The sequence below is a fragment of the Sapajus apella genome, unplaced genomic scaffold (genome assembly GCF_009761245.1).
Source record: "Sapajus apella isolate SASKATOON/1434 unplaced genomic scaffold, GSC_monkey_1.0 scaffold30, whole genome shotgun sequence".
NCBI lineage: Eukaryota > Metazoa > Chordata > Mammalia > Primates > Cebidae > Sapajus > Sapajus apella.
Genome location: NW_022436970.1, coordinates 24,098,001 through 24,112,119, shown reverse-complemented (window position 1 = coordinate 24,112,119; position 14,119 = coordinate 24,098,001). Strand labels below are relative to the sequence as shown.

Genomic DNA, 14,119 nt, shown 5'->3' with positions numbered 1-14,119 from the left:
AGGTCCTTTTCCTGCCCCCTGCCCAAATGTTTCTGTTTCTGACACAGTTTTACAAAGTATTTGATGACACTAGTTTGCTTATACTGCTTCCATGGCTGGCTTGATTATGGAACTACCTCAAGAACCTTGAAGGGACAAAGTTTATATAAAGCTGTATATAAAAGATACTAAGACAGTAATTAAACAAATTTAATGAAATTTACTGATCTAAAAATCAAAGAATGATGTAAAGTTAGAAATAACTAATTTACCACGTTTAAGATCTCACCATTTCTGTAGGTTTGGGAAATTATTTACATCCCAATTTTCTTTGGAAATAGATGCCCTGTATCGCAATTCTGGCAAGATCTGTGGAAACTTAGTATGGAAACCTGGTGACTCCATTTGGAAAAACTGGATAACGCAGCCAGAATAAGAGTCCCAAGTTTCAACAGCTTTGTAAAGTGGGGCTTTGACACAAGTTAGTTTATGTAATCAGTAAATGTGGCTGCTATTTCTCATGCTATTCCCTGTGACCAGCCCTGGGTGTTCTGAGATGTGCGGGGACATGGCAGCCGCACATCATCATCTGCAAGGCCCAGGCGACGTCAGAGGCTGCGTGCTGGAAAGAGTCGGGCAGTTCTAAAGCTACAGCTAAAACACACATTGAAGCTACAGTAAAGTACTCCTCTACATCCCCCACCCCAGGAAGAACGAATCCTCATGACTTTGGAGCCCAAATGGAATGCGCAAGCTCTCACGGTTTTGTGCTTTGACTGACCTCATCGGGGCTGGAAGCCTGGTAGGTACGGTTCTCATCACTGAAGTCTTGGTCAGCCTCTGCGAATTCAGTCTCCCCAGAAACACCAGCTCGAGACTCATACACGGGGGTCACGTTGTGGCACAGCACTATGGCTTTCACGGCTTCATGGATTCGACTACTGACACTTTTCCTGACTTTGGGAGCTGAAGATTGGGCTTTTCTTGGTGGAGTTGAACCAGCATTGTTTCCACCAGCTTGAGAATGCATCTTTAGAATAGGAAACGTCACATAATTGAAGATAGAGCAAAGAGAACTATCTAGTTAACATGAAATTATTAGCACATATGATTTTTATAAGCAAAGAAGCTACAAATAAGCAGCTTGATTTGATTCTGATTATCCCTTATACATCACTGATTATTTTTTAACCCTAGTACTGTGAAGTGCTTTGATACATCCAGGTTGTCAAAATACAGTATACCAAAATATTCACTATAAAAATATTACTTAAAAATCTGACAATGTATTTTTACTATATTCACTTCAATGGCATTGATTTCCTATGTCCTTAACTCCTATTTAGTCTTGACTTCCAAAAGCAGGGTGAAAGAACAAAACGAAATGGCACACTCACCACTGCTTCCAGCTTTCTTTCAATAATGTTCTACACAAAATGGTATAAAGCTAAAAGCAGGACAAAATTTTTAAGAATCTTCCCTTAATAGCATAAATTATTCCTGATTTTCAGTAGTCTCTGAACTTAGACGGTCTAGTTTTATAGATAATAACAACCAAATACAATCCTAAGTCGCATTCAGAGGAAAATGACCCCATGTCGTATCTCAGAACCCTGTTCTCTTGAAGCAACTCCCCATTTATGGGCTTATGTGTATGCTTGGCTGTCAGACTCAGCCGTGTTTGAGAGATTTCATCGGCACCACTGAAGCGATGACTTTTTATTATTCACCTCCTACATGGTGGAGAGTGTCATAGGGTACTCCCCTTGACCCCAACAGGACTGTCAAATGTTTCTTCAGTTAACTTCAGAGTAACTCATGACAATCCTCCTTGGAAACTGAGGCTCTTGCATTTGGACTGGGTGCACAGATCCAGTGAACTGTGAATCTCCTGCCCATCAAATTACAGTGCTGTCTAATGAAGGGTTTAACTTTCTGCTCAGCTGGTGCTGCCTTTCAGTGAGCACCCAGCCCATCTGCGCCCGCTCATGCTGCTGCAAGACAGCAAACTCAGTTGGCTCCCTCCTTCCAAACTATGTGATGTTTATTGATGCTTGTACAATTTAATTTCACATGAATTCCATGAAAGATTATGCTCTTGATCACCAAATGCCTCCAGTGGGGAAACAGAATCAGGTTATAAAAGATCTGTGCTGCAGGGCAGTGGACCTACTAGATTCCCGTCATCTTAGCAATAACACAGAATACCAACAGAGAATTACATCAATTTCACAGAAGAAGTGCTGTCTGTTCAGCTCACAGCAGCTTTCAGTGAAAATGATTTTTTAAAGTACTCTTAGGTGGAAGCACAGTAAATATTTATTGTGTTTATATAATGATGCTTCATCTTTTCTGTTTTTCATTTTTTTCCCTAATAACTAATAACGTTAATGACTTATTTTAAGCTATTAAAATCACATTCATATATATATATATATATTTTTTAAAAGCAGATCTCATCTGGTACTATTTCAATGTAGAAATAGATTCCTGGGAGAAACTGTATTCCTTCTCCTTTTAAGATTTTTCTTCTATTATTAAATATCCCAGGTTACAAATATTCTGTATCTAAATGAATTATATCCAAAATAATAAGGTGTTTGGTTGTGTATACGTGTGTTTGTTTGCTTATGTGTGTGGATAAACATTCCACATGCTAAACAGACACACATATGGGACTTCTTCCATTTGACAGCACACCAACAGTGACTGCTAGCAAGGACAGAGGAAAGCGAAGGTTTTCAAAAAACTGAATACAAGGCTGACCACTGAATGCTACTCTGGAGTTGTCAAGAGTAGAAACGCTGCAATGGGAGGTGTCATTTAGTCTAGCCTCTGCGAAAATAAAGTTTGAAACAAATTACTGTAAATACAAAAAGTCTCCTAGACTCCACTCCTGATTCGTATATTCGAACGGATGACTGAAGTAGCAGGATGATAATCTCATCGAGAAGTGTGCTGACTTCCAGATGGGAAGACATGAGGCTCGGCTGGACGCACGGCGCGGGGCATGTGTGGAAGCTGGCCCCCACAGGAGGAACCCACTTACCTGTGCATAGGAGTCCCTGACGTGGCTCTGGATCTCGTCCATTGTGTCCGCTCCATAGGACACAGTGCCCAGGTGGAGCCGCTTAAATACCATCTCATTCTGGGTGAGGGTTCCTAGGATACAGGGGACAACAGCAAACACGTTAACACAGGAGGCCCACGGGAAGGCCCAGCTTTCCTACGGCGCATGCTGCATACCCACGGGCGACGCTCTTCCTCACTATGCTGAAGCCACTGGGATGCCCCACTCTATAATACAAAGTAGCGTCAAGATTGTTACTTGCTGCTATTTTCATTTTAATAGGAAGAACAAGGTATTTTCTTCTTAGCAAGCATGTCAAGGTGCCTTTTTAACATTTTTGGGTGTTTTTTTTTTTTGGAGACTAGGTTTCATTTTGTTTCCCAGGCTGGAGTGCAGTGGTGTTATCACAGCTCACTGCAGCCTCCACGTCCCAGGCTCAAGTGATCCTCCTCCCTCAGCCTCCCGAGTGGCTGGGACTACAAGACACGACAGCACACCTAGCTGATTTTCTGGTTTCTGCAGAGGCATGGTCTCCTTATATTGCCCAGCCTGGGTTCAAGCGATCCTTCTGTCTTAGTCTCCTAAAGTGTTGGGATTATAGGTGTGAGCCACTATGCACCGAGCCCCTAACAATGTTTAATAATGGGAAGGGCTCTAGTTACAGGAGGAATGTCCCGTTGTTGCCTTTCAGCTCAGATCTGTTATTTGGAACAAATACAACTTTTGCCTGTTCTGAAAAAGTCAGGCATAAAACTAGAAAACTGAGTCACCACCTTTACATTGCCTGAGAAAGACATCAACTAGCCCCAATTAGGGTGACCATCAATTTTTTAAAAAACTTATTTCAAAAAGTTAGGTGTTTTTAGCTGAACAGAAACACTATTTCAGATGTGTTTAACCCTTGGCATGCATGTGCATCCCTTGGAATGACAGACAGGAGGTCTGTGAAGGGGAGGATGGCTTTTCTTTAGCTGAGTTTCCAAACACTGGGCTATTTGAATGTGCTCCCTCAACGCCTGCTCCTCATTGGACCGAGCAAGAAGTACCCCAGTGCTTCCTCAGGGGGACTGCCAAAATGTAGGGCCATGGATTCACTGACAAAGAGATCCCACTTATCCTAAAACACACATGACATACGCACACAGTTTTACTTATTTGGTCACACAGAAGCAAAGTAGCACAGGGAAGCTCAAATGCCCTCTGGATAGGTACACAATGTGCTGCAATGCGGGTACTTTCACCTTGTCCCGGGGGGGGGGGTTCTGCATTTATTCCACAGCACATCTAAGGTTATCCATGGATACTCATGACGTTATAAATCTGAGTACGAACAGTGACACAGCCAATGGGTTGCAATAAAAGTGGAACTTCTCACATGGTAGCAAAACACTCATAAAAATATGAACTCATGTTTATGTTCCGTGGCACGCATGGTCCAGGAATACAACCCAGACTGTTTCATGTCTATGGCGCCCACTGAGTGCGTGAGGATTAGAGCACAGAGTTAATCCCAAGACATCGGTGAGGGTCAGAACACACACAATAAGCCTTCCACCAGGACACAATGCTTACTTTAAAACAGAAGGAAAATATAGCTTACGATTACTATTTTAGAGACTGTTTCAATAAATGCTCTTTAAAAAGTAGATATAATAAAGTTTTAGAAATTCCAAACAGCAGCTATCTACCTGAGATGCTTGTCAGTTTTATAGATTTTGCCTTCCACAGTGTTTTATGAAACACCTTTAAATGGCTGTGTTCTGTATACCTTGAAAAAAATGTCTCCAAGTTTCATAAATCTAAGTGGAAACAAAATCATCAAAACATGAGAACTTAAATCTTTTTGTTTTGTTACGCTACCCTTGTTGAATAAGCAGAATTAACTTAAAATACTAGGCCATATTAAATAGTGCAGTTAGCAACAATTCAGTCTCTAAATAATATAATGAAGTTCTACAAGTGCTTTATATATATTTTTTGCTTTTTTTTTTTTTTTTTTTGACATGGAGTCTTGCTCTGTGGCCCAGGCTGGAATGCAGTGGCATGATCTCAGCTCACTGCAGCCTCCGCCTCCTGAGTTCAAGGGATTCTCCTGCCTGAGCCTCCTGAATAGCTGGGATTACAGATGCATGCCACCACACCCGGCTAATTTTTGCATTTTTAGTACAGATGGGATTTCACCATGTTGGCCAGGCTGGTCTGGAACTTCTGACCTCAGGTGATCCACCTGCCTCAGCCTCCCAAAGTGCTAGGATGACAGGCGTGACCCACCACACCGTGGGCCTATGAGTGCTTTAAACAGCAAAAATGTGAGATGAAAAATGATAGTTCTAACATTGCCAACAGTTAAAAGATAATGAAACTTTACATTAATTCACATTAGGATAGGTACAAAGTTCACCTCTATTATGTATGCCCAAGTCAGCAGCTCTCTGAAAAATTATTTAACAAATAAGCTAAATCAAAAACATTTTACTTACCAGATTGAGGTAACTAAAGCATTTCCTTTAGACTTTTTTCTCTGACACAGACTGAGTGTGAAGCATGATAATTTAGGGTAGGGAATGGCAATGAGGCATAAATCCTATGCGGATTGTAAACAGGACTTTGATTAATGCCACTTCTTTTAACTCAACTTTTTAATTATAACAATTTCATATGTAAAGTTAAAATAATATTACAATAAACACCTGCATAGTTCCTACCAAGAATGAACAATTATTTCTTTAGGATTTTAAATGGCTTTATGCAAGTACGCAAAGAACCGTAAATAAAGCAACAGCATTTCATTTTCCACCTAATCCTTGCGGGGTGTGTTGTCGGGCGGCTGTGACAGGCCTGGGCGTGGAGGCAGCTGCGAGTGCAGAGGCTCCACTGGGGTGTGAGGTGCTGCTGTCCACACCCCCGCAGTCCCTGGCTTAGGTCTCAGCATCCTCACTGCAACCCACATGCAACCCACAGCCCAGCCTCGCCTCTCCCTCGGCAGCCTGCACCTCTTGGTCCCTCAACACCCGGTGAGACATTTGCAAGGGGACTGACTGGCCCCTCTGGCCTCTCCCCATGGTCACCTGAATTCAGAAGGGCAAGACCTCCCACTCAGCCTCCTCACTGTACAAGCACTGCAGGGTGGCCCACGGATGACGGGAGGGCACCCAGGTGACATGCCTGACGCAGTCAGTCCTAAATAAACAGGAGCTGCCCTTCAGTGGCCACCATCCTTTCCTCATTTTCTGTATTCAACCGCCTGCCAAACGTTCTCAGTTCTCTCAATCCCACCTCAAGACACGGAGCGCATGCCTCCCGAAGCTCCTTCACTCTGCCCTCTCACCACACATCCTGACTGCTGCCTCTTCCAGGAATCAATGAGTAAGATGGTTATAAACATAATTGCGTGCCAATTCCACTTTGTTAGACCAATGTATTTCTCATGCTTTAGTCGGGCAATTGATGGGAACAGTGAAACGTTGATTTGGGGTATCTAATGGTCACACTTTCCACCTTCCTGATAATAATAGCATTTCAACATGTGGAATACACACTAGAAACCCCTCATGGTATGACGGGCATCAACCTTGGCTGTGTGTGTCTGTGTATATGTGTGCTCGCACGCACTGACGCACACACATATGCCTACGGCTGGACTAAAACAAAACATACAGAAAATGTCATTCCTGTACGTGAATCTGAGAGATATGAAATGCAAGGAATTTAAATCCAGAAACATATGTTCTTTTCACCCCTTCTACCTCTTTTAAAGGAAGTGTTACATCACATCAAGGAGACAGTCTCCTGAAAGCCCTGTACCCATTGCTCCTTTCTGGCAACATGGACCTGGGCAGCTTTTTCATCTGAGGCTCCACTTCACTCCCTCTGTTGGTGCTGCTGAAACGAATCTGAACATACCATTTCTGCCATGGGCATGTCAGTATCATTTGTGAAAGAAAGGTACTTTAAACAGAACCCCAATATTATCACACCAGAAAGCCACAGTAATTCCTCCGTCTCAAACAGAAGCCAAGGTTCTAATTTCCAGGTGTCTCATGTGTCATAATTTTTTACACTGCTTGTCCGCAGGATGGATCCAGGAAAGGTCTCTTGAGCCTCTTTTACTCTACAGCTTTTTCCTCCATCTCTTTCTTCCTTGAAATTGATTTGTTCAAGAACCTGGAGTAACAGTTTCTGTTCCCGCAATCTGCCCTTGGCCACTGGCCCTTTCTCCTGTGCCTGTGGGCCTTGTGCTTCCTGTGAGCCACAGCTGGACAAAGCTGGTGAGGCGAGGTCCCGTGTAGGCTGCTCCAGCGCAGGGAGTGCCCTTCCATCAGGAAGAGGGTGTCTGGTTGCTGTCTCCTCTGATGTAAACAGCCACCCGCAATCGATCCCTAGACCCACAAATTCATCATGGGTTGAAAGTGGCATATATTTGAGGCACAGGTCATTGACTCTGGGGCATCTTTTCCTGGAGAAGAAAACTCTGGCATTTCTAAATGCAATAAATCCACATGGACAACAGATGTTTTCCAAAAACAAAGTTACATCATTTATAATCACTCCATTCACAGACTCTTTCTAGACAGTAAATCTGGGCTTTTAAACCGCTATTTTAATCCAGTGCTTTAGGTTAGAGGTCTTTTTTCATCTTGGTGGCAGCATTTCAAATTCTGAGATTCCAGCTTCAGTCATGCTATCATACTCTGCTTCTTACTGCTGCCTGGGGAAATCTGAGAGTAACTCTGCATGTACACAAAGACCCCTTGAAAGTACTGGAGACCAGACAGCTGTCACAGAAACATACCAGGCGATGCTAAAATACTGAGTATAGTATCTGTGCATTTATGCATTTAGTTGAAAATTATTTAAAAGATAACTGAAACTTAGGTTTGAACTATTTCTCCTTTTGAGTTACGTTTATAAAGCTTTGTATCTCGCTGGATATCCAAAAGTCTTATTGAGTTGCTTAACTGGAGCCAGGGAGAATGAAATGGAGAAATGTCTTAGCCCATTTTCTGTTGCTGTAACCAGACACCTGAAACTGGGCAACTAATTTTGAAAAGGAATTTATTTCTTGCAGCTCTGGAGGCTGGGAGAGGTGCTGCATCTGCTGAGGGCCGCCCTGCTGGTGGGGACTCACAGAATCCCGAGGCACTGCCAACACCTCCCCCCCACCCCCCCGCCGTGAAGGGAGCAGGCTCATGAGAGCCAAACTGGCTTTTACAACAGACCCACTCTTGTGGCAACTAACACTCCATGGTAACCCATGCATACACTCAGCCATTTGTGAGCGCGGCTCCCTCATGACCCATTTGCCTCTTAGAGGCCCCAACTCTTAACAGTGTCACACTGGGGATTACGTTTCAGTAAGAATTTTGGAGGGGCAAACATTCAAACCGTACAACAAATTCAGAATATCTTCTCAAAGCTGAGTGATTTAAAAACACTGTTAGCACTTGTGAACATTTTAGCACTTGCATTTGGGTCTATGATCCAGGGAGTTAACTTTTGTGTACAAGTGGGGTAAGTATCCAACTTCATTTTAGCACTTGCATTTGGGTCTATGATCCAGGGAGTTAACTTCTGTGTACAAGTGGGGTAAGTATCCAACTTCATTTTTTGCCTGTGGCTATCTAGTTACCCAGTACCATTTGTTGAAAAGACTATTCTTTCTCCATAGAATTACCTTGGCATCCTTGTTGAAAACCCAATGACTGTAAGTGTTAGGATTTGTTTTTGGCCTCTCCCTTCTAGTCCATCGACCTATGTATCTGTCCTTATGCCCATACCATAAAACACACTGTCTTGATTACTACAGCTCTGTATTAGGTTTTGAAATCAGGAGCTGCTGCCAGGTGCAATGGCTCATGCCTGTCATCCCAGCACTCTGGGTGCTGAGGCGTAAGATCACTTGAGCCCAGGAGGTCAAGGCTTCAGTGACCCATGACTGTGCCACTGCACTCCAGCCTGGGTGGCACAGCAAGACCTTGTTTCAAAAACCAAACCAGACCGGACAGGACCGGACCAAACCCCAGCCTCACACCCTTTGCCCACACCCGCCTCCACAACCCACAGTCCTCCAATGCATACATCTTTTTTTTTAAAGAAGAAATCAGGAGTTGTAAGTCCTCTAACTTCGTTTTTCAAGATTGTTTTCGCCATTCTGAAGCCCTAGTATCTGTATGTGAATTTCAGAATCAGCTTGCCAATTTAAGCAAAGGTAGCTGGGATTTTAATAGGTATTACATAGAACCTATAGATCAAAGAGACTAGAACTGTTGTCATCTTAACACAGTGAAATAGTTTTTGTGCATTTAATGTAACTGTTTTCTTAGTTCTATTTCCGGATGGTTTATTGTTAGCATACAAAAGTACAGCTTCATTCTTTTGTGTTGACCTTGTGTCCTCCAATCTTACGAAACCCCTTTATGAACAGAGGGCTAGGTGATTCCTCAGGATTTCCTGCAGACGGGACCACGTCACACAGACAGCGAGAGAGTTTTGCTCTCCTTTACAACGTGGATGCTGCCTTCTTGCTCTTGCCTAACTGCATCGGCTGGAACCTTGAATGCTCGCAGCACTAGTCGTGATAGGCAAAAAGTGGAGACGACCCACGTCCATCACCTTGAGAATGGATAAAGTGTGGTGCATCCACATAACGGAATATTATGTAGCAACAGACAGAAATGAGGCACTGATACACGCTACAATACGGATGACCCAGCAAGAGCATGCTGGTGAAGGCGGCCAAAAGGACAGCATACGTCTGACTTGTGTATGCGGAACGCCCAGGACAGACAAGTCCTCAGAGGCAGAAAGTCATCAGGGGCTGCCTGGGGCCACGAGTGGTGGAAGAGGAAGGATGGGGAGTGCCAAGTTAGGTTGTGGCGAGAACTGAAATCACAGATATGCCAAATGCTAAGACAGTAATGTATCCTGACAGTCACTTAAATTAAACAAATGTGTGACAGTTCTAGCTCTGCGTCTTCTAAAATGCTTCGGTTGATAATCATGTTATAAGCAGCTTAACACTGATATATTCAAATAAATGACTAACATCTCTCATCACATGAATGATAAAGTGTTTGTGTTTGTTATTTTGTCCATGTGAATACGCCTTGTTGGGTTCAAGAAACTGCAATACTTATGCAGATGTTCCTTCAGGTCAGTGGCACATGTACTTTCTTCACATATAAAGATGAATCCTGAAAATATTTTTTAAATCAGTGATTTTTTAATTTCATAACTTACTAATCTCAAACTTTCCTTCACCTCTTATATAGTAGCAGATAACGTAGCAGAATTAAAACAGTATTGAAAGTGTCTATAATACAAAATTACTTTTCAAATCTTACCTCAAATGCTCTCCATGATTTCAAACACTAATGATTTCTACAACTTCTGTCATTTTGATACAACAGAAATTAATATGGCCTCAAATTGGAAACTCTGAAAAAGGGAGGAGCTGAAGCAGCCACAGAGTAAGCCTGCCCTCACATCAGAGAGTCACAGCAGACTTGGTGATGGTATGCAGATAGACAGACAGAAGATGTCTTTTGACAAAAGGTTTGTGATTTCTTTAAAAAAAAAAAAAAAAAAAAAAGCTGTAACTTTTTAATGAAAAAGAGTTTTTTGGGGACTATAATGAGCAAAGCAGGCAAAGAGGAAATTAATTTCTAGGGAAAAAGTCCTGCAGGCATCATTCTCAGAGCAGTAACAGATGTGCTCCGTGACTGAGCTGGGGAGACAGGGTTTGAGTCGCAGCTGCAGAGGTTTCGGACCAGATCGTCCTGGATCGTGATTTGGCCTCATACCTAAACTCCAGCACATTATCCTACAAGAGTGAGCCAGTGACTTTCATGTATAAAAAGGTAATATTGACATATGCCTTATACCAAGAGCAATACACTTTCTCGTGAAGATTCTAGTTAAACAAAGTAATATGCACAATCAACGGAGGCATCAAAACACAAACTTACATACACCTTACAAGGAATGGAAACAAAACTTAAGTGATAAGACTAATTTATCAGTCTTTAAAGTATGCTTTGACTTTTGAAAATATTTGACATGTTTTAAAGCAAAGTCTAATATATTCAAAGTCAATGACACTGTTTAAAGTGAAGTCAAATATTATGTTCAAAGTCAAATACAGTCTCTGCAAATCAGGCTTTCTCTAAACATGATGATTCTCGGTACTGTATGCATCTGTTAAGTATCTGCATGTGTTAAATATCTCAACTGGCCCAAACACCACCAAAATGTTAATTACAGTGCTCATATCCAAGGACACACGAGTAAATACTGTGCCAGTAAGGCTACTTAGGTTCGTCGTAACGAACACCCGGTTCTTAGCATCATGCGTAAGAGACTAGGGTTGCCCTCTGGTTTAAAGAATGTTAGAAAATGGTTCGGAGTCTTACCTGTGAGATTTGCTTGCCTCGTGTGCACTAACCAGCAAACACATCATGCTTGCCTGCCCTGACAAACTGGGAAACAGCTTTCTCCTTCATGATGATGCCGTCTTGTGAAACTCACATGTGATTCAATTCTGAACAACATGGCATTTTGGGTAATGGATGCTATAATTAAAATGTGAGTCCTAAAAAACCTGTTGTTTTAGTGGGTGTTTTTAGTAACGGCTTTGTTCTACATGAAGATAAAAGCCCCCTAACAAAGGAATTAATGTATTGCTTTAATAGGCTGCACCCTGAGTTAAGTTTTAAAATTTATGAGTTCTCTGCAGCATTGTTCTTTAAACAATGGCATTGTCAAATGCAACCAATGAGAAGATTAAAGTTCTCCCAGCAGATTAAGTACAAATTATCTGTCCTCCTGTTTCAGCATCATTTGTTCATTTATCAGCCGGCGTGGAGTGTTTCTGGTCAGTGTCAATATGCTCCGCATCCTTGCAGTTCACAGATGTCTACGCCTGTCGAATGAATTGCTTTATGTTTCACGCGCTGGTGGCCGCAGATGTGTCACTATAGCAACATCATTAATTTCAGATCTTACCGGAAATGTGCACTCCAATCAAACCTAATTATACCACATTGCTTTCTTGTCCACAAGAAGGAAACTGTAATGCAATTATTGGGATACTTCATCTTCTATTCTGCCGTGGCAAATGAGAGAACCACAGTGATAGACGCTTCTTGTCCAAAAGCTTATTGATGAAGCACAGATCCAGTTTACCATCATGCAAAGGACCACCTTACAATTATGTCAGTAACAGAAGGTTCCTTAGACAACTTCAGCTGAAACTCAAGGCACTTAGAAGACAGCTGCAAACTGCCTTATGCCTCAACACTCCTCCTCTGATACCGAGAACCAGAATGCTTTATAACATCAAACAACCATCCAAGTTACAACCTCTGCTGTGACTGAGGCCCCCAAGGTGACTGCAAAACCCTGTCTGACTTCTGAATCACACACTGAAGGGCAGAGCAAAAGTGCAGAATGAAAATATGGAACACAAAATAGAAAGATATTAATTATTTAAGTTCCTGAATAAAACAACCAATTAGCAGTAAACACATGCACTGGTTTCACCAGAGTACTAAAGGTCTCACAAAGGCAAGGGGGCATACGCAGCTGTTTTCAGATCTGAGAGTGATTTGTATTTCTCTGTTGGCTTGGATACCCCTGTCGTCTAGAGTTGTGCAACAAACCATCACAAAACTTTAGTGACTGACAACACATTTCTTTTACTCAGAAGGGTTAAAAGATTTGCCTAACATCACACACAGTTAGGGGACACCAGGATTCAATCCCAGATCTGATTCCAAAGCCCTTTCCACCTGAGGATACATAGGAAACTACAGGCACAACTCAGAGACAGTGGAAGGGCTTGGTTCCAGACCAGGACAATAAAGTGAATATCACAATAAAGTAGGCCACATGAAATTTTGAGTTTCTCAGTTCATAGAAAAGTGATGTTTATACTATGTCTATTATGTGAGCAATTAGTAGTATGTCTAAAAAACAATGTACAAAAAAAAATGTACATACCTTAATTTAAAAATATTTTTAAAACATGCTAACAGTCAATCATTTGAGCCTTCAGCAACTTTTAATCTTTTTGCTAACAAAGGATCTTGCCTTAATGTTGATGGCTGCTGACTGATTAGGGTGGTGGTTGCTGAAGTCTGCAGTGGCTGTGGCAATTCCTTAAATAAGACAATGGGCCGGGCATGGTGGCTCACACCTGTAATACCAGTGCGTTGGGAGGCAGAGGTAGGTTGGATCATGAGGTCAGGAGATCCAAACCATCCTGGCTAACACAGTGAAGCCCCGTCTCTGCTAAAAACACAAAAATTAGCCAGGCGTGGTGGCATGTGCCTGTGGTCCCAGGTACTTGGGAGGTTGAGGCAGGGGAATCGCTTGAACCTGGGAGGAGGAGGTTGCAGTGAGCTGAGATCGCAGCACTGCACTCCAGCCTGGCGACAGAGCAAGACTCTGTCTCAAAAAAAAAAAAAAAAAAAAAAAAGACAATGAATGAAGTTTGCCATATGAACTGACTCTTCCTTTCACAAAAGATTTCTCTGTAGCACGCAATGTTGTTGGATAGCATTTCACTCACAGAACTTCATTTGAAACTGGAGTCAATACTCTCAGACCCTGTCACTGCTTTATCAGCTTAGCTTATGGAATCTTCTAAATTCTTGGTTGTCACTTTAACAATGTTCGCAGCATCTTCTCCAGGAGCGGATTCCACTTCAAGAAACTACTTTCTTTGCTCATCCACAGGAAGCAGCTCCTCATCTGTTCACGTTTCATCCTGAGGCTGCTGCAATCCGTCATCTGCAGGCTCCACTAGTTCCCTCGCCATTTCCACCCACCTGCAGCTCCTTCCTCCGCTGTAGTCTTGAAACCTTCAGTCATCCATGAAAATGGGAATCAGTTTCTTCCAAACCTGTATAAGTGTTGGCCTCCTCCAATGAACCACTTATGTTCTTAATGGTATCTGGAATCGTGAATCCTTTCCAGAAAGTTTTCAATTTGATTTGCCCAGATCCATCAGAAGAATCGCTATCTATGGCAGCTATGGCCTTATGAAGTTTATTTCTTTTTTTTTTTTTG

At 42.3% G+C, this 14,119-nt stretch overlaps 1 protein-coding gene across 1 annotated transcript in view; it reads right to left on the bottom strand.

The window, feature by feature from the left end:
• Positions 1 to 14,119, bottom strand: part of ATP9B (ATPase phospholipid transporting 9B (putative)) — a 291,524-nt gene that overhangs the window by 74,368 nt on the left and 203,037 nt on the right. The window contains 2 exon segments of the mRNA XM_032293812.1: positions 761 to 1,009; positions 3,029 to 3,141. Coding sequence (XP_032149703.1) covers positions 761 to 1,009; positions 3,029 to 3,141 — 362 coding nt within the window.